Source organism: Nerophis lumbriciformis, linkage group LG07 (assembly GCF_033978685.3).
Source record: "Nerophis lumbriciformis linkage group LG07, RoL_Nlum_v2.1, whole genome shotgun sequence".
Lineage (NCBI taxonomy): Eukaryota > Metazoa > Chordata > Actinopteri > Syngnathiformes > Syngnathidae > Nerophis > Nerophis lumbriciformis.
Window position 1 is genome coordinate 29,334,853 of NC_084554.2, and position 25,712 is coordinate 29,360,564.

At 37.5% G+C, this 25,712-nt stretch overlaps 2 protein-coding genes across 3 annotated transcripts in view; one reads left to right on the forward strand and one right to left on the reverse strand.

Annotated features, from left to right (window-relative positions):
• LOC133605413 (uncharacterized) overlaps positions 1-25,712 on the forward strand; it is a 646,046-nt gene that overhangs the window by 589,948 nt on the left and 30,386 nt on the right. The gene's annotated exons all lie outside the window — the stretch shown is intronic.
• Positions 1-25,712, reverse strand: part of hnf4g (hepatocyte nuclear factor 4, gamma) — a 42,440-nt gene that overhangs the window by 6,775 nt on the left and 9,953 nt on the right. Inside the window, exons 1-9 of one of the 2 annotated variants that reach the window (XM_061965530.2) lie at positions 19,023-19,225; positions 16,164-16,327; positions 12,340-12,434; positions 11,848-11,954; positions 10,658-10,807; positions 4,436-4,523; positions 3,972-4,124; positions 2,851-2,900; positions 2,530-2,716 (exon numbers count right to left, since the gene is read on the reverse strand). In XM_061965530.2, coding sequence (XP_061821514.1) covers positions 2,530-2,716; positions 2,851-2,900; positions 3,972-4,124; positions 4,436-4,523; positions 10,658-10,807; positions 11,848-11,954; positions 12,340-12,434; positions 16,164-16,327; positions 19,023-19,154 — 1,126 coding nt within the window. In that variant the 5' untranslated portion in view covers positions 19,155-19,225. Of the gene's footprint in view, positions 1-2,529; positions 2,717-2,850; positions 2,901-3,971; positions 4,125-4,435; positions 4,524-10,657; positions 10,808-11,847; positions 11,955-12,339; positions 12,435-16,163; positions 16,330-19,022; positions 19,226-25,712 lie in introns of those variants that run through there. The other variant, XM_072913500.1, reaches the window with a different exon arrangement.

Below are 25,712 nucleotides of genomic sequence, written 5' to 3' on the forward strand. Positions count from 1 at the left end.
TACTGATGATACTGATTGGATTAGATAATAAGGGGCGCCGGAAGTTGTCAGACCCGTCAGCGATCCTATTTCTGTCTCCCTGTAATGTTTGTCTTATCTTGAATGGGATTGTGCTGAACATCTCAATTTCCCCTCAGGGATTAATAAAGTACTTCTGATTCTGATTCTGATAAGCGCTGACAAAGGGTCTTCAAATGTTTAAATAATCATAGTGAATAGTGACAGGTTATATTATCTATTTAAACTCAAATTCCTGTATATTTATATTGGATTTGTCTGCAATTTTTGGTAAAAGAAAAAAAAAAAATCACACTAAATTATTTGGCTTCAGCCCCCCTAAAATAGGCCTGAAGATGCCAATGGTCCTGTGCCTTTTGTGTTGTGATGATGTACAAGTTGCTGCTCGTCTTCATGTTGCGACTTTCTGTGTATGTGTTTGAGGCTAGCAGGTAGCACTTGGAGTTGCTGTAATGTCGTGAATAAAACGGCTTGTTAAGACGACAATTGGAACACTTCTTTTATTGTTACATCCATACCATACTCTTATTTTTGCTGGCCTAGTTTTAAAGCAACAAACTCAACAGTTTCCATATGAGTTGGGAAATTGTGTTACATGTAAATATAAACAGAATACAATGATTTGCAAATCCTTTTCAACCCATATTCAGTTGAATATGCTACAAAGACAACATATTTGATGTTTAAACTCAAACTTTATTTTTTTTTTGCAAATAATAATTAACTTAGAATTTCATGGCTGCAACACGTGCCAAAGTAGTTGGGAAAGGGCATGTTCACCACTGTGTTACATGGCCTTTCCTTTTAACAACACTCAGTAAACGTTTGGGAACTGAGGAGATATTTTTTAAGCTTCTCAGGTGGAATTCTTTCCCATTCTTGCTTGATGTACAGCTTAAGTTGTTCAACAGTCCGGGGGTCTCCGTTGTGGTATTTTAGGCTTCATAATGCGCCACACATTTTCAATGGGAGACAGGTCTGGACTACAGGCAGGCCAGTCTAGTACCCACACTCTTTTACTATGAAGCCACGTTGATGTAACACGTGGCTTGGCATTGTCTTGCTGAAATAAGCAGGGGCGTCCATGGTAACGTTGCTTGGATGGCAACATATGTTGCTCCAAAACCTGTATGTACCTTTCAGCATTAATGGCGCCTTCACAGATGTGTAAGTTACCCATGTCTTGGGCACTAATACACCCCCATACCATCACAGATGCTGGCCTTTCAACTTTGCGCCTATAACAATCCAGATGGTTCTTTTCCTCTTTGGTCCGGAGGACACGACGTCCATAGTTTCCAAAAACAATTTGAAATGTGGAATCGTCAGACCACAGAACACTTTTCCACTTTGTATCAGTCCATCTTAGATGAGCTCAGGCCTAGCGAAGCCGACGGCGTTTCTGGGTGTTGTTGATAAACTGTTTTCGCCTTGCATAGGAGAGTTTTAACTTGCACTTACAGATGTAGTGACCAACTGTAGTTACTGACAGTGGGTTTCTGAAGTGTTCCTGAGCCCATGTGGTGATATCCTTTACACACTGATGTCGCTTGTTGATGCAGTACAGCCTGAGGGATCGAAGGTCACGGGCTTAGCTGCTTACGTGCAGTGATTTCTCCAGATTCTCTGAACCCTTTGATGATATTACGGACCGTAGATGGTGAAATCCCTAAATTCCTTGCAATAGCTGGTTGAGAAAGGTTTTTCTTAAACTGTTCAACAATTTGCTCATGCATTTGTTGACAAAGTGGTGACCCTCGCCCCATCCTTGTTTGTGAATGCCTGAGCATTTCATGGAATCTACTTTTATACCCAATCATGGCACCCACCTGTTCCCAATTTGCCTGTTCACCTGTGGGATGTTCCAAATAAGTGTTTGATGAGCATTCCTCAACTTTATCAGTATTTATTGCCACCTTTCCCAACTTCTTTGTCACGTGTTGCTGGCATCAAATTCGAAAGTTAATGATTAGTTGCAAAAAAAAAAAAAATGTTTATCAGTTTGAACATCAAATATGTTGTCTTTGTAGCATATTCAACTGAATATGGGTTGAAAATGATTTGCAAATCATTATATTCTGTTTATATTTACATCTAACACAATTTCCCAACTCATATGGAAACGGGGTTTGTATATGTTGAATGGGGGTAGACCGCAGCAAGACAATCGCTTCACTCCGAGACTAATACATTTACTAACTGCCCCACACCACTGTATAGCGGACATCAAAGACAAGGATAATGCCAACCTGAATTTCGGGAAGAAATGTTTTCATGCGCTACAATCCAAGTGACTTTCGGCATAAACCACCGTCTGGATCGGAATTAAATTTTGTTCCGAATGGCGTGTTTACATGAAGCCTTTTTATTCCGGTTCGGCTTTTAATCCGATTAAATGAGTCCATGCGCACATAGCTACTGTTCTGCTAAGAACTCGGCTCCCATCATTAAAAGGACCAATGTTACATTTGCAGTATAGTGTAAAGAATAACAGGATCCAACGAGTCTAACCTCCCAGCAGCATCTCGTGCAGCAAGTTGTCTATCTTGGCCAAACCACACAGCTTGATGAACTGGAGTTGCTCAATCATCTGCCAGGTGATGCTCTGCAAGGTGGGCAGAAGGAGTAACAGCTCCCCAAAACGACCCCGCGAGTCATACTGGCGGTCATTGATGTAGTCTTCCAGACTCATCTGGACCTGCACACATACAGCAAAACAAGTTGGCACAGAAAACTGCATTGTGAATATACAGAAAATGAGAACTTTATGACAAGTTATGTAAAATGACAGTCATTAATTTTGGAACGTGATCCAATCTTGGTTGCACTTACCTGCAGACGCGTTGCTTTGATCTTTGAAGGGTCCCGCAAAGATTTTGCATCTGCAGACATTAAGAAATATCTCTCATTATACATAACTAAATAAACACAACTGAAGTTAAAATGATGTATGAACCGGTATGGCTTTAAGTCATTTTAAGGAGGTCATATTTTGCTAAATCCACTTTTTTAAAATGAAATTGGTATTACAATAAGAGCCAAAAATGTGAATAGAAACCATGGAGGCGTTGAGGCCCCGAAGGGAATAAGCGGTAGAAAATGGATGGATGGATGGATTTTGTCTTGTTCAACACAAGTCGTTATGGGTTGTGTTAACCAGCAAAGGTCACGACACAAACTTTCAGCCTGAGCTGAAGGAGTAGCTGGTTAAATTTTGTATTTCGTGCTAAATACTCTCGCATGGGACCCAGTTGCAGAGTTGACCATGAATTGATTTAAGTGGACCCCGACTTAAACAAGTTGAAAAACTTATTCGGGTGTTACCATTTAGTGGTCAATTGTACGGAATATGTACTGTACTGTGCAATCTACTAATAAAAGTCTCAATCAATCAATCAATAATTGGCTGACGACCCGCTGACAGCCCTACTTAATTAAACGTATGTCAAACCACCTTCTGGTGCTTTAAAGGCATTGCTGGAATTAGGTGTTTAATGTCCTACTGTCCAGCTGGGAGAGGCTCCAGCACCCCCGCGACCCTGTAAAGGACAAACGGTAGAAAATGGATGGATTGATGTCTTACTGTCTCTAAAAAACCAAGTAAATAAAAAAAAGCATGTTTGGTTCTAAAGTTATCACCACACTACTATTTGCTTTTACCAGTAGCCTTTGGTGGTAATGTCACATACTCAAAAAGGCCAAAAATGGTAGTACAGGATTCCTGAAGTTTTACAGTATTTGCTGTGTTTATGAGACCCCGTCCTCCAAATTGTCCAACTTTTAAGGTGTTTGACTTTTAAGTTTCTGCCGTAACATCTTAAGATGTTTTTAAAACATAATGTTGGCTGCCATGGGATTGGGTAGCTAATGAGGTGTCCGGTAAGTGTTCTTTGCAGTGTTTCTAGGAAGTGCTGTTTGTACAAATGCAAGGTTACAGTAAAAGTCCCAGTTACCAGGGTCAAAGAAGACAATGGCCTTGAGTGCTGCGTACTCTGTGTCATCTATTTGAATATCCTGGAAAGGCAGCACCAGCTCATCCAGAACTCGGTTTGCTACCCTGCACATCTCCGGTTCTGGACTGTTCTTGTGTATCACACAGCCATTACCTGCACACAAACACACACTTAATTATTATTTGACATGTTGAGGAAATGGTGACTTACAGACCACGTCAGGCCTCTTTAAATACTCCAGACAAGGGAAGAAGTGGGTTTTGTGTGCTTAGAATGTGATTATTGACCCGACCTTCTTACATTATGATGCTGCCACATGCCCAGTATTGAGTAATACAGTTTACACTTTTAAAGTCACAAAGAGAAAGAACCCTTTAGTTAATCATTCCTCAGCTGACACAACATTTAATCATTCATTCACGTGATTGCACCACGTATGGAGGAGATTCTGGAGGGCAGCTTACCTAGAAGCAGGAAGTCCTTGAATGGCATTGACCTTTTGGCCACTCCTAGCAGGAGGTGCTCGCCCGCGTGAGCCCTGAGCAAGCTTACCTGGAAGCAAACATAAAAACACTTCAACACAAACAATACGACAATGCATGCCATTAATAACACCGGGGAAATATTTAGGGTGTAGTCAAGTATACAGTTTCTGTATGCTAATAATAACTCTCTGGTTAATTATTACATTTAATATTGGCTGATGGCACATTCAGCACCAAGAGCCTTTTTTTATGGGAATGTGTACATAAAAGTAACATTTTGTTTTGTCATAATATCAACATATGTTTACGTAGTATAAAAAAAATACATATTTTATTACCACAAATATTTTTATTCGCGGTGTAAAAAATAAGTAACTTAATGTAGTTAATCACAAAAAATATCACAAAATACACCCAGATGGAACTTTAGATAAAACAGTTACCAAGTTTTGAGCAAATGCGTGGCAAGTAAAAATGTTTCTGTATGACATTCCCACAATAAAATTGCATTTGTGTCTGAATATTGGGCTCTCGTTTTAAGTTAATTAAAATCATGCAAGCGAGTAATACCGTATTTTTCGGACTATAAGTCGCAGTTTTTTTTCATAGTTTGGCCGGGGGTGCGACTTATACTCAGGAGCGACTTATGTGTGAAATTATTAACACATTACCGTAAAATATCAAATAATATTATTTAGCTCATTCACGTAAGAGACTAGATGTATAAGATTTCATGGGATTTAGCGATTAGGAGTGACAGATTGTTTGGTAAACGTATAGCATGTTCTATGTTATAGTTATTTGAATGACTCTTACCATAATATGTTACGTTAACATACCAGGCACGTTCTCAGTTGGTTATTTATGCCTCATATAACGTACACTTATTCAGTCTGTTGTTCACTATTCTTTATTTATTTTAAATTGCCTTTCAAATGTCTATTCTTGGTGTTGGGTTTTATCAAATACATTTCCCCAAAAAATGCGACTTATACTCCAGTGCGACTTAGATGTTTTTTTCCTTCTTTATTATGCATTTTCAGCCGGTGCGACTTATACTCCGGAGCGACTTATACTTCGAAAAATGCGGTAACCTATGATTAAACATGCTTAATCCAAATTCAAAAGTGTGATTAATCTGATTTAAAAAAATATATATTTTGACAGCACACATTTTTGATATTAATATACTGTATAACTATATAAATTCTAAATACAATACGAAATAATATAATTTATTAATACCAAAATATAATACAATGTTGCATACAATATCATTATACAGAGTATATGAAATGGAGTTCAACCAAAATAAAATGATTTTGGTTGAACACCAAATTGTGCAACTTTATTATTAGAGTATTGTTGCGTATCAGGTGATTATACATTGTAGTGTGTTAGACGTAAATGAGTATTTTATATATAAAGAATCATGTAATGTCAGTGATGCCACAGTACACCATTAACTGTTGCTTCTTCCTGCTCCTTTTTTAAAACATGCCTTGTATTTCCTTTCTGCTATTACTATTTGTATTTATTTTTATTTTATTCCGGAGAACTCTTGTTTTAGTAGTGCTATTTAGTTTGATATCTCGATGAAGATTAATTTTTATATTGATGCCATCGCAATAAATCAAATTGAAAATATTCAACACTTTATTTTAATTTTATTTTTATTATTAAATCAACATAAAAAAACACAAGATACACTTACAACCAGTGCACCAACCCAAAAAACCTCCCTCCCCCATCCACACTCATCCACACTCATTCACACAAAAGGGGCTGTCTCTTTCCGTTTTTAAACTTACGGTTCCTACAATATAGAACAATACAGTCCTTGAAGCACACATGATTGTGTGTGCTGCTGGTCCACTAACATTTTCATTAGTTACTATTTTTTATGTAATTCTTTTTATATTGTTTTACTTTCTTTTTTATTCAATAAAAAGTTTTGTATTTATCTTTTTTTTATTTATTTATTTTTTTAAAGGACCTTATCTTCACCAGACCAGGTTTTCAATTAAATCAGATTTATTTATTTTATTTTGTTTGTTTACATTGAAAACTAAAACTGCCATTTCTTTCTCTTAATACACATTACTGCCTACTGTGGGACTGGCGTGGAACAATATATAAAATAATGACTTTTGATTGGGCAGCCATTTATTTTGTATGTAATAATATGCTAAATGTGCTTCTTAATGATATCATAGTAGTAATACTGTATGGATACCGAATGTTGTACTTTACAAGTACCAATTGAATCCTGTCGGCGCTCCCAGGTATCGATTCAAGTAAAATCAAATGGTGCCATATTTCAATACATTTGCTGATTGTGACATCACGTCCGGTTTCAGACTAAACACAGGCTTATACACTTGGCAAGGAAACAAGCACTCAAGGAGCACTCAGACCAGACTCAGCCAAACTGCCTCGAGATAATGTTGCAATTTTCCGTGCCAACAAAGAAAGTATGCCTGATAGAAAATGCTCGATTGTAAAGTAGAGCTCCACTTTTCAAAAATGCACTAGCTTGATGCTAGTTTACATTGATTTGCCATATACTGTACATGCTGCTGACTAGCATTAGCGATTCAACATGGCGATTTAAACACCTCCAAATATGATAATGAAAACTACAACTAAGGTACAAGTAACAATCTATCAGGAAGTTTGTAATAAGTATAATACTTAAAGTATAACAAAAGACTATTTTGGCACATTAAGGTTGCTTCTACACTTAGATGGCTAAGGTTATACAGGGTATAACCCACCAAACCTTATCCCTGTCCACACACACATAATGCCATCGTTTAAACTTTGGTTTAAGACCCCCTGCCTCTTCCATCCACGGGCGCAACGCGACCTAGTAGGCATGATCGGAAAAAAAACATTGAAGAGATGCAAGCAAGATGTTCATTTCGATTTCTTATCCGCGACGTGTTGTGCAAAGATACTGAAAATGGCTGTGAGTGTAACTAAGAAGAGGGATTTCTTTGTCAGGACCGACTAATGGCGGAGTTAGCGAAGATGCGGCCATCATGCACGCTGCCTGGCCATTTCACAGTCACATCCATACAGCAATACTTGTAGTCACACACCGCCTGTATGTTGTAAGAGTATCTGCCCTTTCTGTTGATGAAATTACACGGCATCTTCTTGACCTCGATATGCGTGCAGTCAATTGCACCCAAACGCTGTGGCATACAATGGGCCTGATGGAAATTTTCCACAAGTTCTTGAACTTCTGCCTCCGTTTTTGGTGACTTTATAAACTCTAGACCTAGACGTTGAGTAAACGCTCGACATACATCGCGGACAATAACTTATACAGTCTGCTTTGCCAGTCCAAATGTATTCGCTGTTTTCCGAAGTTTTTCCTCGTTGGCCAAGTAATAATACCTTTTTTAATCACATCCACGGAAGCCCGCATTCTCGTTGTCTACCCTTCGACAAATGGACAAAGTTTTTCGCTAAGTAGAATAACAGCTGGCCTGGACATTTGAAAGTTTCGAAACCTTAAAACGATGGGTTAGTGTGGCTGGAGTTTAGGCTTAGGCATTATGCTAAATAGTTATTCATTTAAGGAGTTATCCGGCTTAATATGGACAGGTTTTAAGCTCAATGGCAAAGACTACTTCTTAACTAGGCAAGTATGCCTGATAGAAAATGCACAAATTTAAAGTATGGCTCCACTTTTTAAACATGTGCTGGCTTGATGCTAATTTACCATGGCTTTGCCATATACATGCTACTGATTATTTGGTAATGAAACCTACAACTAAGATACAATAAACAAACAATAAGTATAATACTTACAGTATAAACACTTTGTAGGATGCAAATTCAGACTACATTGGCACATTAAGCTTAATGGCTAAGACTACTTCCTTAACTAGGCAACACACCGTAATCTATACACTACCGCCATCTAAAAGTGCAAATGAAACTCAGAAATGTAAAAACAAGATGTAACAACAAGACAGCACAGTTATTATAATCAGCTCATCTTAAAATGTCCCATTAAAAATTGTGATTTTATTATCAAACAATTAACACAAAACTACCAACAATTGGTATAGATTCCCAGGTGCAGGGAATTGGTACCGTATCCGTTCAAATGTGAAAGGTATCCAGTTTTCCATAGGGCCTGTTTATGAGCACCAAATACGTATTTACAAATGATCTCCCTCACTCCGTGTTTTTATGACTTCATAAAGCAAAAAACCTCCTTCCTCATGGACATGACACTGCCTCTGACCCACCCCTAGCTAGTTGAGTACGCCCCGTGTTTACGCCCACCACTTTACTGAGGACAGCTTTGCAAAAAAATTTAATAAAAAAATAAAAACCAGGCTTCGCAACACGTACATGCCCACCATCCTTCAGTCAGCTGCAGGCTTTGGAAGCTGTAAGTTTAATAATGTTGTGTTTTCTAAGCGAATAGGCTATGCTAGCTTTTTAGCACGTTAGCGCTGTTGCTAACACAGCTTTGCTTGTTTTGCCAACCTTTTGTGTCCTCCTATCCCGCTCCCTAATGCCGCGTTGTTGTATGTGATTTTAAGTTGGAGAAGCACAAAGTTAGAGTGTACCTGTAAAAAGGTGAGTACGTTACGGTGGCCAACAGGGGCAAATGTCCAGTAACGCCCAAAACGCATGCAATTTCACAAAACACAACACACAAGTGCTGGGCAAACACACAGCAGTGTTATTTACAAGCTGACTCATAAATATGAATACATAGATGCCGCCATAAGGCTATGTCTACACTAAGCCGGATAACCCCTGAAACAAATAATTATTTAGCCCAAGCCCCGTTTCAGCCACACTAAATCACCGTTTAAGGTAACCCTCCTTGGATAATTTTTTACACGGGTAAGTGCGCCGTGTATTTCTTAAATCTCTGGCTCTTAGCTTTGTGTGGACTCATTGATCGTTTACAAACTGAGTTTGGAGAGGGAGTGAAGTCAGAAAGACCGCGCCCCACACAGGAAGTGACGTCAGAACAGTCAGACAGCCAGCTTCATAACAACCGGAGCTAGCCACTGGAAAGATGGAGGCGAGTCATCCAGACATGCCCGTGTTTCTCATTCTTCTACATGTACAGACGCTTGTGGAAATCACACATGAATATCTTAAGAGAAAGCGATTGCAGCTATTTGGGATACAACACGTCTCAGACGGCAAGATAACTTTCGAATGTCCAGGTCAGCTGTGATTCTACTTACCGAAAAAAATTGTCCATTTGTTGAAGGAGAGACAACGAGAATGCGGGCTCCCGTGAATGTGTTAAAAAAAAGGTAGCGTGTGCTTTGTATTACCTGGCCGTCGAGGGAAGACTACGGAAAACGGTGAATGCTTTTGGACTGACAAAGCAGACTGTATCAGTTATTGTCCGCCATGTATGTTGTGGACTCAACGTCTAGGTCCAGAGTATATAAAGTCACCAAAAACGAATGGACAATGAAGGCGAAGGCAAAAGAGTGAGGCGTGTCCTGACCAGATATCTAGATCCCTAGATTGATTGTTGTAAAATGTTCTTTGTCATATTGTGTACTTTCACGTGTTTAATAAAGATTTGATTAATTTATGATGGCTCAGGTGTGATTCACTACAATAGGGCACCACAGCACACTGGATTCCAGTTAATTGAAATACCACAACACTGGATATTGTTCAGATCAGTTCAATTTAAGAACTTGCACACAAAGCAACTATGACGTGCATGTTTTCCGCGCATGCGTATTAGGTCGCGTTGCGCCGGCGGACGGAGGGGGGAAGGGGGTCTTAAACGGTGGCATTGTTGTGTGTGGACACGGATAACTTTAGGTGGGATTCACCTTGGATAACCTTATCCGGCTTAGTGTAAACAGGGCCTAAGGCTTGTCGGGCGCATCAACACAGCCGCCATCTTGAGCAGGGTTTGATCGTACTGGCACCAAAATTGTAATCGTTGATAGACCTCTGTCTCTGTTGACTAATTGAGGAAAGAGACACAGCATCATATTTTCCCCGAAATTGCATGTTTTTTGGGGTGTTCGTGTGTGTGTTTGGACATTTTGTGTGGTGTGTTTTGTGAAGTTGCATTTGTTTTGGAGGTTTGTATGTGTTTTGGACCTTGGTGCATGTTTGCCCCTGTCACCCACTGTAATTAAAGCTACCGACAGACAAAACAAAGTGGACTCCATGATGTCTTACCTGGTCATCCAGTAGTAGCTCTCCAAAAGAAGGGATGTATTTTGCCCATTCCACCAACACCAGCAATTGCTGTCTCATTGATTCACACACATCTCCAACTGTGGCTGTTTTCTGCTTTGTTATGTCTGCTATTCCAACCGGAACACTAATCTGAATGGAGATGGAAACTGATGAGGAGCTGTATCACAATATCTTGACTCTTGAGAATCTCAGATTTAATTAATGCTTATTCGAAAAAGGAAGTTTGACTTGGGGACTATCGAGGGTCTAATGGCACAGAACTAAATGAATACATCTTTAAATAATAACTTAAATGTGTCGTTAGTTAATTATAATTGAAAATATATACAAAAACGTTGTAATAAAGGTGTTATTAATTAATTTTATGTACAAATAAATGTATTCATTGAATAGTTTAATTATTGATTTTATTATTTTATGATTTAATTTAACACATTTATGAACAATTTCATGATTGAATGATTAACTTAATTATTACTTGATTTCATTGCAGGAAATTGCTTTAGGATTAAATTATTTAATTTAATTTCATGATGTATTTCATGATTTAATTCAATATTTTACAATGTAATTAAATATTTCAATATTTCCTGATTCAATTAATTATTTTACGATTTAATGGAGTTCTTCATGATTTAAATATTTTAATGCTTGTCAGTGCTTCATTAAATAATTTTATCCGTCAAAATCAGAGAGCAAAGTAATTAAATCTGGAAATTATTAAATAATGTAATGAAATCATGATATAAGTAAATAAACCATATAAATAATGAAATTAGTCAATTGTGAAATATTTTATTAAATCGTGAAATAATAAATCATATAAATAATGAAATAATGATATTGTGAAATAAATAATTACATCACAAAATAATTACATACATAATTTAATTATGAAATAATAAATCATATGAATAATGAAATAATTACATCGTGAAATAAATAATTAAATCATGAAATAATTAAATACATCATTAAGTCCTAAAATAATCAAATCAATAATTCAATAATCAAATATAATTTTACACTAAATAGATTGACATATTCATCTATTTCTAATTAATTAATGACACATTTAAGTATTTATTTAGGATGTGTTTATTTAATTTTGTCCCAGTTGAGTTCCGATAGGGCATAATAATAATAATAATAATAATAATAATAAACACCTGTTGGGATAGGGATTCAGCTTGAGCCAAAACGGTGATGGGCGGTATGTCTTGGGAGTCAGGCATACTTCTTCTGGAGCTGATTCGATCTCTTTCGTTTTGCACGGCTAAAACAGATGAGACGGAGAAAAAATAGAATAAAATAAATAAAAATAACTGCGGTTTGGCAAGTTGGTGGCACATAGATGACAGCAGACGTGCAGCTAAGGCGAATAACATTTTGTAAAAATAGTCTGAGAGGCTGGCATCAGCAAGAGGAGTCAAACGTTAACCAGTTGCAATCCAGAACAACAGGTTTGAATAACATGATTAGGGGGTCATAAAACGCCATGCCAAGGTTATTCCCCTCATAAACACACACGTACTAAGTAATCAGCTATTTTACGGCGGTGACTATATCAACCATTTCGAAGCAGCCAGATTGAGGCCCACGTGAGTAGTTTCATTACGGCCCATTGTCGATATGTAAATATAAAATAGGATGACACATACCTTCTTTTTTCATGCCAGCTCTGAAGCATTTGTTGAGTCTGCAAAAGCGACACTGGTTCCTCTTATCTTTGTCAACGATGCACTGTCTGCTGAACCTGGGGAAGAACAGTGTAGCGGTCTAATCAAACATACTGTACACCAGGGCTATTCAACTGGAGTTGAGTTCAAAACGTAGGAAAGACTTTGACATTTTTGCAACAAATGACATACAATAAAAACCGTGTGCTCTTGTTGTTTAGAAGAACTTGGACAAGTGAACACAGTGGCAGATCCTTACATTGACATGTGAACCTCCCAGAGGCCAGCACCAGGGCCCAGCCATCGGTGGGGGAAGAAGTGCATGTAAAACGTTAATTATTGAGTGCCAGAGCACATATGAAATTTTACCATTAACATATTCCTAGCCCCTTCCTGCTTCGTCACTGTTAATTATGCAATAGCAAATTTCACTTGACAAAGTCACCATCCAACCGTGTCATGGTGCATTATTGTATTTGTTTTGTAACCCAGATGTACTCGTAAAAATTGTGAAAAAAAATATTTGCTGATTTGTGTTTAAATTATGTTGTTAATAACTCTTAAAGCCCCACTTAAATTTGTTTTTATTTTGGCAGATTTTTGGCACCAGTGGACCAAAGCGGTAGTTAGTGTTTTGCCTGAAGGAAAACTACATTGCCTATGAGGACCAACGCATAGGGTTAGTCAGTCAGTATTACTGATCTTTCCACAGAAGGAACTTACATATTTTACTCAAACTTTATATTTTCGATTTGCAGTAATTGCATTGTTTTTTTAGTTTTCTTATACAGTGCTTTTGAGATTGTTGCATGGTTGGTCGTGGAACTGTGAACTATCAAGCCGGTGGATATTTATTGCTACCATGAAAAATTTCGATAGCTATCATCAGCATTATCATTTTTGAATTGAGCATTGAAAATGACTTACTAGTACAGCAGGAACAGAGCCAAGGCAGCATCGGTCTCAAATCCCTACTCGCCTTTGAGCTCAGGCCAACGAGTGAAAGCCGGGCCAATGTTGATCCTCGACTGTCCTTTTATCCGGGTAACGTCCGGATAAAAGTTATGTTAAGTTATGAAAATATTTTATGAAGGTTAACAAGTTACTTAGTGCTGCTTTAATTAGGTACAAAATAGGAATTTAATTAAATTCAAGTGTGAGTCAAATAGTATAAAATTCTGCTTAGGGCCCCAGTTTAGCACTGCAATGAATGGAGAAGTGCTGCCCCCCGGTCCTTAGTTTTCTGGGATTGTGGCCCTTAGAACAATTTAGTTGACTTGCCCTGCTATACACGATGTAAGCCGAAAATGAACTACGTGCTCAGACTATGAACTGAAATAGTGCATGGGCTCTCTCTAATTAAACTTTGTGTATTAATGTGGTTGTAGGTTCCAGTGGTGCATCGTACAAACATATGTTGGATCACCTATTTATGTGACGTGGGAGTGTCTATATCAGGGCTATCAAACTGGCAGCCGAGGGCCAAATCCGGCCTGGCAATGACACCCTAACGCCCCCAGAGTTCAGTTCAGAACTTAAAAGACAAACATTTTTGCAGGAAATTACGAAAAAAAATACTGCTCCTGTTTCATTGAGAAACTTGGAGCATTGTAAACACATTGGCAGATCCTTGCATTGACATTGTAACCTTGCCTGCAAACATAGAACACTGGGGTCCAAACTTGTAATTTACATAACTGAGGCGTTCCTCAAGGCACCCCTTTAAAAGCCTCTCCTTTTGGGCAGTCACTTTTTGTAATGTGATTCATGTAACCAGGGGCAGCACGGTGGTACAGGGGTTAGTTGTGTGCCTCACAATAAGACGGTCTTGGGTTCGATCCCCGGGCTCGGAGTCTTTCTGTGTGGAGTTTGCAGGTTCTCCCCGTGACTGTGCGAGTTCCCTCCTAGCATTGGAGATAGGCCGATGGGCAACACTAAATTGGCTCTAGTGCAGTGGTTTTTAACCTGGGTTCGATCGAACCCTAGGGGTTCGGTGAGTCGGCCTCAGGGTTTCGGCGGGGCCTACGCCACGGAGGTCAAGACACACCCAACTCATCGTGGAAATAAAAACTTCTCCCTATCGGCGTATTATGGATACCCCCAAACAATGTTCCCTCTAATTTTCCATCTGATTTGCAGATGTGTAATTTGTTGTGAGTTCATGTGTTGGTTTTGTTCTTTGAACAAGGGGATGTTCATGCACGGTTCATTTTGTGCACCAGTAAAAAAAAACATATAACTTTGTCTTGAATTATTTTTTTTATTTTTTTTTTACTAAAGGGTTCGGTGAATGCGCATATGAAATTGGTGGGGTTCGGTACCTCCAATAAGGTTAAGAACCACTGCTCTAGTGTGTGAATGTGAATGTTGTCTATCTGTGTTGGTCTTTATGAGGTGGCGACTTGTCCAGGGTGTAATCCGCCTTACGCCTGAATGCAGCTGGGATAGGCTCCAGCCACCCCCGCCACCCGATAGGGACAAGCGGTAGAAAATGGATGGATGGATGGATTTATGTAACTAAGGTGTTACTGTAACCTGTTTACTTCCGATACAGTCAGTAGTATTTGTTCAACTTCTTTTGTTATGCTAGTGGGGTTCCTCAAGTTTCCTTTTTAGGTCCCCTCTTTTTCATCATTTGGGCTATTCAACAAGTACCCAGCAAGCTCAGTTCAGATTCACATTTTTGCAGCAAATTCTTAAAAACACTCGAGTGCTGTCCTCGATACGATCGTCGACAAGCTTTTTTGCAGAAGGTCCTTGAAAACAGCAGAGCGCTCCTGTAACGCTGACAAATTAAATAGACCAAAATCAAATGTCTACTGGTTCTTCGGAATATACAAAATAAGACTAATAGTGAAAGGAAAAGTTCGGCCCACCCCCGGTCCTTAACTTTCTGCAAATGTGGCCTCCAAAACAAGTCAGTTAAATATCCCTAATCTAAATGTACAGCATCATTAAAAATAAAGTCAAAATATTCAACCAGCAATGCATCATACCAGACCAGTGGTTCTTAACCTGGGTTCGATCGAACCCTAGGGTGAGTCGGCCTCAGGGGTTCGGCGGAGGTCAAAACACACCCGACTCATCGTGTTAATACAAACTTCTCCCTATCGGTGTATTACGGATACAGCATCAGCTGACTGGCTTGCAGGTGTGTAATTTGTTGTGAGTTTATGCACTGTTGGTTTTGTTGTTTGAAAAAGGTTATGTTCATGCACGGTTCATTTTATGCACCAGTAAAAAAACATGGTAACACTTTAGTATGGGGAACATATTCACCATTAATTAGTTGCTTATTAACATGCAAATTAGTAACATATTGGCTCTTAACTAGTCATTATTAAGTACTTATTAATGCCTTATTCGGCATGGCCTTATTATAACTCTAACCCTCTAACCCTGACCCTAACCCTAACCATATAACTCTAAATGAAATCTTTATTACTTAGAATATGTTACCTTAGTGTCCAAATAACTCTAAATTAAGTCTTTGTTACTTAGAATATGTTCCCCATATAAAAACATATAACTTTGTCTTGAATTTGAAAAAAAAAAAACATTTTATTTTTCACTAAAGAAGGGTTCGGTGAATGCGCATATGAAACTAGGTGGGGTTCGGTACCTCCAACAAGGTTAAGAACCACTGTACCAGACTCTTTTGCTGGAGCACCTAACAAAGTGCCCGGTGAGTGTGTACAGTAACAGCTATGGTAATAATGGTAATAGATCCATTCATGCGAGACGTCTTCAGTGTTTATGGGATGTTGTAGGCCGCAAATATGAGCGGCCATGTTTGCCATCCTTACCTGCAGGTGTAGATGTGGCTCTTGCGTATGGAGCGCCGAAAGAAGCCTTTACAGCCGTCGCAGCTGGAGGCGCCATAGTGTTTCCCCGTGGCTTTGTCTCCACAGATGGCACAGTTGGTGTTGGCCCCGTCCGGACCGGGTAGGCTCGCTTCGGTTGGCATGCTCTCTAGAAGGCATAAATGTTAATAGCTATAAAAAATCCATTAGCAATGCCTGTAGAGAGTTGCAGCATTTATGTATTTATCCTGCATATTAGTGCAATGCTGAATATACCCTTTTATGCAACAAACCTGCCACAGATAATAGAAAATATATACAGTATGTACAAACTATCAAAAGTGTGAAAGGATTGTGTACTACAGTACTACTAAGACTCATCCAGGAAATGGCAAACAATTCAGTCAGTGCTCCTAATAAACATTAGCGCTAATATCTTTATTTCCGGAGTCCACGTTGTCGTTATCATTACAATGATCTGACTTTTGTCGTCATAAACAAAACCATAATCATCATCATTGTCTGGATAGTTACTAGCTTGCCAAATAGAAATGAAAATGAAGATCACATGTGCATTTAAAAATGTCAGTTTTGCGATCATTGTCGCAGCGTGCACACAGGGGTGACATCAGGAAGCGACGCCAATAAAACAAAACACATGACTCCTATCCGCAGTTTCTACCTAACTATTCCCGGCTTTATTAAAATTCTGATTGCACATTTGTGTTATGTCTTCCCTCCCTTTTCTCAGGCAATATCATATTGTCTCCAATCAAAGTAATAAACATGAGCAACAACAGCAATCAATGGAAAACAGGATGTGTGCGACACAATAAAATGTAATCAGTTTCCTATTCTTCATCATTTAAGAAAACATTAATTTGCCTTATATACTTTTTTACCTGCAGACGCCAAAAAGTATTTTATGATTGCTTTAAATTGTAAGATTTTATATATTAAAGTCAGTGTTCAAGCTTACCAATAATATTATATTGTAGGGTTATTATATTTATGACAGGGAGCACAGCAAACTGTTCTATGTACTGTTGCAGCATGAGCCTTATTTTGTGCAATTCTATTACATTTTTAACAAATAACATTTACAGTATTACTAAGATCTTTTTGGAAGTGTTCAAGCATTTTTGCCTGCACAGACAGTTAAATTTATTTTTCAAATAACTTTTACATTGTTACAAAGATATTTTTGGAAAATGTTAAGCATGTTTGCCTATAAAGTCTATTATATTATGGTGTATTTGCTTTTTTTATTGTTTTACTGTATGTACTACACATATTATTCATATTATATATTTTTTTAAATAGATACAGTATGTATGTCTTTATAGTTTGTTTCATTTTGGGGGGACAAACACAACAAACCGTTCTGTGCACTGTTGAGTCTTATTTTGCGCAACGTTATAAATAAATTAAATTGTATTTTATTAAATGTATTTAATCATAAAAATATTTAAAACATGTATAAAACATTTAAAGAATATTTTTTTATTTTTTTAAATTTTATGTCAGGCATGTTTCCCCCTGCATAGATTTAAGATGTATGTTTTTGTTATTATCAATCAATCCATCAATGTTTATTTATATAGCCCTAAATCACAAGTGTCTCAAAGGGCTGCACAAGCCACAACGACATCCTCGGTACAAACCCCACATACTACAACGTACCCATTACTTTACTTTGCTTACAACACATATCTACATTAAAATAAGGAAAACAAAATAAATTAATTTCCGTTTTATATACCTTTTTTTTATTTTGTGGGACAAACATAACAAACCTTTCTATGCTCTTTTGCAGCATGATTCTTATTTTGTGCAGTTTTTCCTGAAAATTATGATATAAAATTGTATTAGACGATTAATTATTTATAAAAAAATGTAACAAATCATTTTTATTACCAAGATCCTTTGAAAAATGTCAAGCATTTTTCTCTTTCATTAACCTGTATTTATTTCAAAGTATTATAATATGCTTGCTATGCATTATTTATATTAAAATAAGTAAAACAATATAAAAACATTTCTATCTGTATTAGTTTATTTAGTTTATTTTATTTTGTGGGACAAAAACAACAATCTGTTCTATGCGCTGTTGTAGCACAATTCTTATTTTGTGCAATTTTATAAAAATGTTTTATTTGATGTTATTGAATTATTTATACATTTTTAACAAGTACTTTTTATCAACAAGATATTTTTTTAAATGTCATTAGTTTTCCCCTGCATAGTCTGTTATAGCAAGTTGTATTTTTATTTAAGTTTTATAATGCTTACAACACAATATAAATTAAAGTTAAGAAAACAAATTCAATATTTTTGTCTTTATAGACGCAATAGTTTATTTTATTTTGCAAGGCTAAACACAACAAACTGTTTATGCCCTGTTGTAGCATTCGACTTTTTGGCAGAATTTTCTTGAATTTAATACAAGTAATGGTATATAAATAAATTGATTTTTTCGAAAGGTTTAGGCATTCTTACTTTTATGCTCTTTCTTATTAGGACACTTTGTATTTATTTTTGGTTTCTTTATATTTTACAATATTTCTATGTTTACTCTATAGGGTTTTCACTCATGATTTTCACTATTATATGCTAAAAAGAAAGCTATGATGTGTCTGTTTGCACACTGATAAACCACCCGTGACTACAGTACATTCAACTCTGGATGTGTTTTAAGAAAGTTTGTACACGCAAAAAAACTCAAATGACACTGACACACGCGTGTACATTTTTGACTCCAGAAAAGCCACAAATTCTTCCCTTATGGTGACACAAATGGACTCTGCCCCTTTGTCTTAAACAGGGTAGCTCAGTTTCAAAGTGTGTTTCATGTGTCGGCACACACTTACCTCCATAAAGTACCTCAGCATTGTCAAAGCCCAGTGTGCTGTATGAGGGATCCAGACAGTCACAGTAGTTGGCGACTTCCATATCTAATAGGGATTTATTCTGAGGAGTGGCGAGGTACTTCATTCCTGTGTTATCCTCCTTTTCTACATCCAGTCGTCTTCCCTTTACTACACTATCTCACATCTTACAGACATAACTACATGAGGTCTCTTAAATAAAAGATCTACAATCTCATGTGATTGGTCCTTGAACAAGGTGAGGAGGAGGAGGAGCTGTGACAAAGACTTCTCACCTCATCGTACATTACTTATCTCCTTTGTACTTATCACAGGGATGGTCAGATAGCAGCGTAAGAAATCACACAATTTTGCCAATTTTTTTAAACGTACAACATGCATTTCATCCGATTTTGGAGGACATAGCGTGGCCTTTTTTCCGTGTGCAAAGTCAGCCATGTGGGTGCACACTGATTTATGAAAGTGTGCGTGCAGGTCGTCCCCAGGCCTCCTAATCTAATCAATAGCGGAGTAATAGCTGCACCACCTCAGCAGATATTATCTATAAAGGCGCTCCGTGAAGAGTCAAACACTGATAAGTCCATTAAAGCCTTCCACAAACACGCCTCTCGGCTTGTCGGTTCATAAAATTCAAGGATTAAACTTCCTGACCGCACGCTATTTCAATCTTTACAGTATTTCAGCTGATATGTTTGGTAAATGATACCTAACTCCCTGTTTGTAAATATCAATATGCCTTAATTATTAGAAGTTTACATACATTATTAACTTGCAAAACAGTCATCATGATTGACTGCAGCTGATCGTTGCTCCTTTGGCAGCATAGTATGTCACCCCAAAAGTTGCACATTTTGGAGTTTGAGTGAAATTTCCGGGACTATTACGCCTTAAAAGTCGAATAAAATGTGAGACAAGCAAATCTCAAGAGACATTTAAAAAAAAAAAAAAATCTATTTACAAACGTGATTTGCTTTTTCTTTGGCTTTTGTGGGATTTGTGTGAAACCAAAGAACCAAACCAAAGTGTGATGATAACCATGGAACTGCGACTTAAAAAAAAAAGTCATGCTGCTCACTACAAAATAGCAATGCAGTAGAACCTCAACTTACAAGATTAATTGGTTGTGACAGAGTGCTTAACTCAAAGCACTTGTATTTCAAATCAACGTCTTCTGTTGAAATTAATTTAAATCAATTTAGTTGGTGCCCCCCCCCCCCCACTTACCCCCTAAGTTCGAAAGCCAGCATCTGTGATGGTATGGGGGTGTATTAGTGCCCAAGACATGGGTAACTTACACATCTGTGAAGACACCATTAATGCTGAAAGATACATACAGGTTTTGGAGCAACATATGTTGCCATCCAAGCAACGTTATCATTTCAGCAAGACAATGCCAAGCCAGATGTTCCAACAGCGTGGTTTCATAGTAAAAGAGTATGGGTACTAGACTGGCCTGCCTGTATTCCAAACCTGTCTCCCATTGAAAATGTGTGGCGCATTATGAAGCGTAAAATACCACAATGGAGACCCCCGGACTGTTGAACAACTTAAGCTGTACATCAAGCAAGAATGGGAAAGAATTCCACCTGAAAAGCTTCAAAAATTGGTCTCCTCAGTTCCCAAATGTTTACTGGGTGTTGTTAAAAGGAAAGGCCATGTAACACAGTGGTAAAAATGTCCCTGTGCCAACTTGTTTGCAATGTGTTGTTGCCATTAAATTCTAAGTTAATGATTGTTTGCAAAAAATATATATTTTCTCAGTTTGAACATTAAATATCTTGCCTTTGCAGTCTATTCAATTGAATATAAGTTGAAAAAGATTTGCAAATCATGTATTGTTTTTATTTTGTGTTTGGTAATGATGTACTGCATTAATTTACCTTGCAGCTGCTTTCTTCGTCAAACACACCATCAGCAGCTTTTCCACAGTTTCATGGATAAATGTTCGCTGTTTAGGTATTATTTTAACATTATTGACTGGCGTCATCAGCTAATTCTGCTGCTTCGGTATGATGCGGACGAGCACTAATATGCTGAAATTGCTTCGTCATGTTTTTGATTATTTATTTTTTTAATTCAATGAATATAATCCACTTCTTCTCAGCACTGTCCTTCACACCCATGTTCTTCCTTCCTATGCTTGGAAAACAAAGTTATATCACTCTCTATCTCAGTGTGACATTTGCTGCGCCAACTACCGTATTTTTCGGAGTATAAGTTGCACCTGCCGAAAATGCATAGTAAAAAACGAAAAAAACATATAAGTCGCACTGGAGCCCGGCCAAACTATGAAAAAAAACTGTGACTTATAGTCCGAAAAATACGGTAATAACAGGGATGCTTGTAAGTCCAATTTTCGCGACGTAAAGCATAAGGCGAGAGGCAGCGCGTATCTCAAAACACTCTTAAGTTGAGCTCCCACTGTACAGTTGATTATATCTCAATTGCATGCACACATTTTTACCAAGCAGATGACAATATTAAAAGCATGGGTAACACTTTAGTATGGGGAACATATTCTAAGTAACAAAGACTTAATTTAGAGTTATTTGGACACTAGGGGAACATATAAGGGTTAGGGTTAGGTTACTAATAAGCAATAATTCTGAAGATATTGAGGGAAGACTCTTAGTTAATGGCTTACTGGTTGTATAATAAGGCCATGCAGAATAATGCATTAATAAGTACTCAATGACTAATTAAGAGCCAATATGTTACTAATTTGCATGTTAATAAGCAACTAATAATGGTGAATATGTTCTCCATACTAAAGTGTTACCAAAGCATGTTGCCAAAAGCATAACAGCATAACCAGTTGCATTGGAAATAGACAGGGAAGCTAGCCAACAAATGGCACTTTTCCCAGGCTAAAAATGTTTTTTATATGGTGGTGAATAGTATATTTATTTTTTGTTTTATCTCATTTTATTACACAGTGGTCCAAGACATTTTTACGGGAAACTGTACATTACACATTACATTTTATATGTGGCAAATTGATTTAAACTTAAAAGTCAACCAGATCACGTCACAGATGATGTTCGATTTTGGAGGCTCTGCTATTTTAGGGCCGTTACAACAAAAAAAATCAAAATAAACTTAAATGTTTTGTGTCTTTTTAGTTGTCAGTCTGATAATACACAACATGTGACACGTTTTGAACTACTACAAATGTGTATTAGTACATTTTAGGCAACATTTTTTTGTACAAGTATACTGGCTAGTGTTTTTTTTAGCATAGATCTAGCATGAACATTAACATGAACATAGTCACATTGACACTATGCACATTACAGTGATTTAACCCAAAACAATTAATATGATGACATTAAAAAAATAACTTAGGTCACCTGACTGTTGAGATTGTATCACCGAATATACAAAAATGTAGAGATGTCCGATAATGGCTTTTTTGCCGATATCCGATATTCCGATATTGTCCAACTCTTAATTACCAATTCCGATATCAACCGATACCGATATATACAGTCGTGGAATTAACACATTATTATGCCTAATTTTGTTGTGATGCCCCGCTGGATGCATTAAACAATGTAACAAGGTTTTCCAAAATAAATCAACACAAGTTATGGAAAAAAATGCCAACATGGCACTGCCATATTTATTATTGAAATCACAAAGTGCATTATTTTTTTTAACATGCCTCAAAACAGCAGCTTGGAATTTGGGACATGCTCTCCCTGAGAGAGCATGAGGAGGTTGAAGTGGGCGGGGTTGGGGGGGCAGGGTTGAGGTGGGGGTGGGAGGTGGGGGTTAGCGGTGGGGTGTATATTGTAGCGTCCCGGAAGAGTTAGTGCTGCAAGGGGTTCTGGGTATTTGTTCTGTTGTGTTTATATTGTGTTACGGTGCGGATGTTCTCCCGAAATGTGTTTGTCATTCTTGTTTGGTGCGGGTTCACAGTGTGGCGCATATTTGTAACAGTGTTAAAGTTGTTTATACGGCCACCCTCAGTGTGACCTGTATGGCTGTTGACCTAGTGAAAAGCCGTAGATATCATGTGACTGGGCCGGGACGCAAAGGAAGTGCCTTTAAGGTTTATTGGCGCTCTGTACTCCTCTCTACGTCTGTGTACACAGCGGCGTTTTAAAAGGTCATAAATGTTACTTTTTGAAACCGATACCGATAATTTTGAAACCGATATCGATAATTTCCGATATTACATTTTAAAGCATTTATCGGCCGATAATATCGGACATCCCTACAAAAAAGTAAACTTACTTTTGGGTATTCCAAAGAGGATCTGAAAAATGCAACTTTGTGTGCACCATGTGACTTGTGGAAAAACCCACATTTTTAGTAGGGAGGGGTGAAGACCCAGGGTAACAACTAAGTGAATTTTCATTGCATTGTTGTTTTTTTTATTTACAGTATAGTTGGGATAAGAAGTAACATAATATGTAAAAACTAGGGCTGTCAAATGTAATAAATTAACTTTAACATTAACTAAAATATTGCATTATTCATGTATAAACACAGATTAATCACGCAGTTTATTTAGACCGCATATGCTTTTTTACCCTAACCGGAGATGGTTACCTGAAAGGTACCGGGTGGCTATGCGGCCAGAATTGAAAATACACATGGACTGAACTCTTACCAAGTTTTGACCAACAAATGTAGAGCATTCAAGTAACACTTAAATAATGTTCCTCGCAAAAGCTGCAAAGGCCCTATTGGAATTGCTTCCTTTATTATTATTCTCCCACTTTGATCGCATTTTAGAGGCACTTAACATACACAAAAAATCGGCAACTTATGCAAGCTAAAATAAAATTGAGTCCCAGACACGAAATGTTAAAAGTGACCCCCTTGTAAAATTAGAAAAATAATTGCCCCCTGGCACCAGTTTCACGTAACATCACAAAAATTCTCATGTCGTCTATCAGGACAAGATGTACGTAAAATCTCAAGAAACCATACTTGAAAACAAACAGGAAGTCGGCCATCTTGGTTTCCGTCGGCCATTTTCAGGTAAAAAAACAGAGGTCGTACTTTAACAAACTCCTCCTAAGACTTTGACCAAAGGAATCGCGGTCAAAATTACAGATATTAGACAGACGGGCGATGATAAATTGCGAAGAAATGTTGTCTACGCCACAAGATGTGAGCCTGGCGTAGCGCCAAACTTTGATCTGATGGTTCGCCACAAAACTTTTAACATCTGTAACTCAGCTTCGCAAATTCAGTTCTTGAAAATAATTGGTTCAAATGATGATGTGGACATCTTGGAGTTCTAGATGGGTCAACACCTATTTGTACCCATTCGTGGTTGGGCGCAGCCTGGCAGAAAAAATAGCTCCTCGCCATCAACCACCAAACTGTCAACACTTGACTTTAAATGATCAGCGCTCCTTCCAAATTGTTATGAGGTTTTAAGATCGGGAATTGTCTATGACGAGACATCGATATCGACACCAATATCACCACCTTATGGTATCGACGGGTCATAAAGATACTCAAATTTGTCACCATAAAGCAATTTAAATATGCAGCCGCTTTACACCAGTGCTACATCTCATCGAGGTCATCAATTGGGGGTATTGTTTTGAGGACAGTTGTAAAAGATAAGGAGTTATTTGGGATATTTGAGAACGAGCCAGCATGAGCCAGGATGATATACGTTTGTACTTATACTTACAATCCCAATACACCCCCTCACCCTACTTTTTAGCCCTATCCCTACATTTTGCGCGTTCCCATGAAGGTAGTGGTGTCCCAATGACTCTTTGCATGTAGGGGTAGTGGGCATAACGAGGAGTCATGGACATAAATCTAGCCCTTCAGAGTGAGGCATTCAGATGTTGACTTGCTCAGGTAGGGCCAGAGAAAAATACCAGATTTCTGCATAAGTTATATAATATATGACATGTTAGTTTGGAACGTTAGTTTGTAATGTTAGCCAGATAGCCATGCTAGCTAACGTTAGATGTGAAAACATTAACGTTACAAACCTTCAAAAAATTCACATTCACATTCTTCTCCTTGTAGTTCTCCATTTATCAACCGAAGCATGATAAATGTAAAAACAAAAATTAGGAATGTTCGATAATGGCTTTTTGCCGATATCCGATATTCCGATATTGTCCAACTCTTTAATTACCGATACCGATACCGATATCAATCGATATATGCAGTCGTGGAATTAACACATTATTATGCCTAATTTGGACAACCAGGTATGGTGAAGATAAGGTACTTTTTTTTTAAATTAATAAAATAAGATAAATAAAAACATTTTCTTGAATAAAAAAGAAAGTAAAACAATATAAAAACAGTTACATAGAAACTAGTAATTAATGAAAATTAGTAAAATTAACTGTTAAAGGTTAGTACTATTAGTGGACCAGCACAATCATGTGTGCTTACGGACTGTATCCGTTGCAGACTGTATTGATATATATTGATATATAATGTAGGAACCAGAATATTAATAACAGAAAGAAACAACCCTTCTGTGTGAATGAGTGTAAATGGGGGAGGGAGATTTTTTGGGTTGGTGCACTAATTGTAAGTGTATCTTGTGTTTTTTATGTTGATTTAATTAAAAAAAAATTAAAAAAAATTAAAAAAAACGATACCGATAATAAAAAAAACGATACCGATAATTTCCGATTTTACATTTTAACGCATTTATCGGCCGATA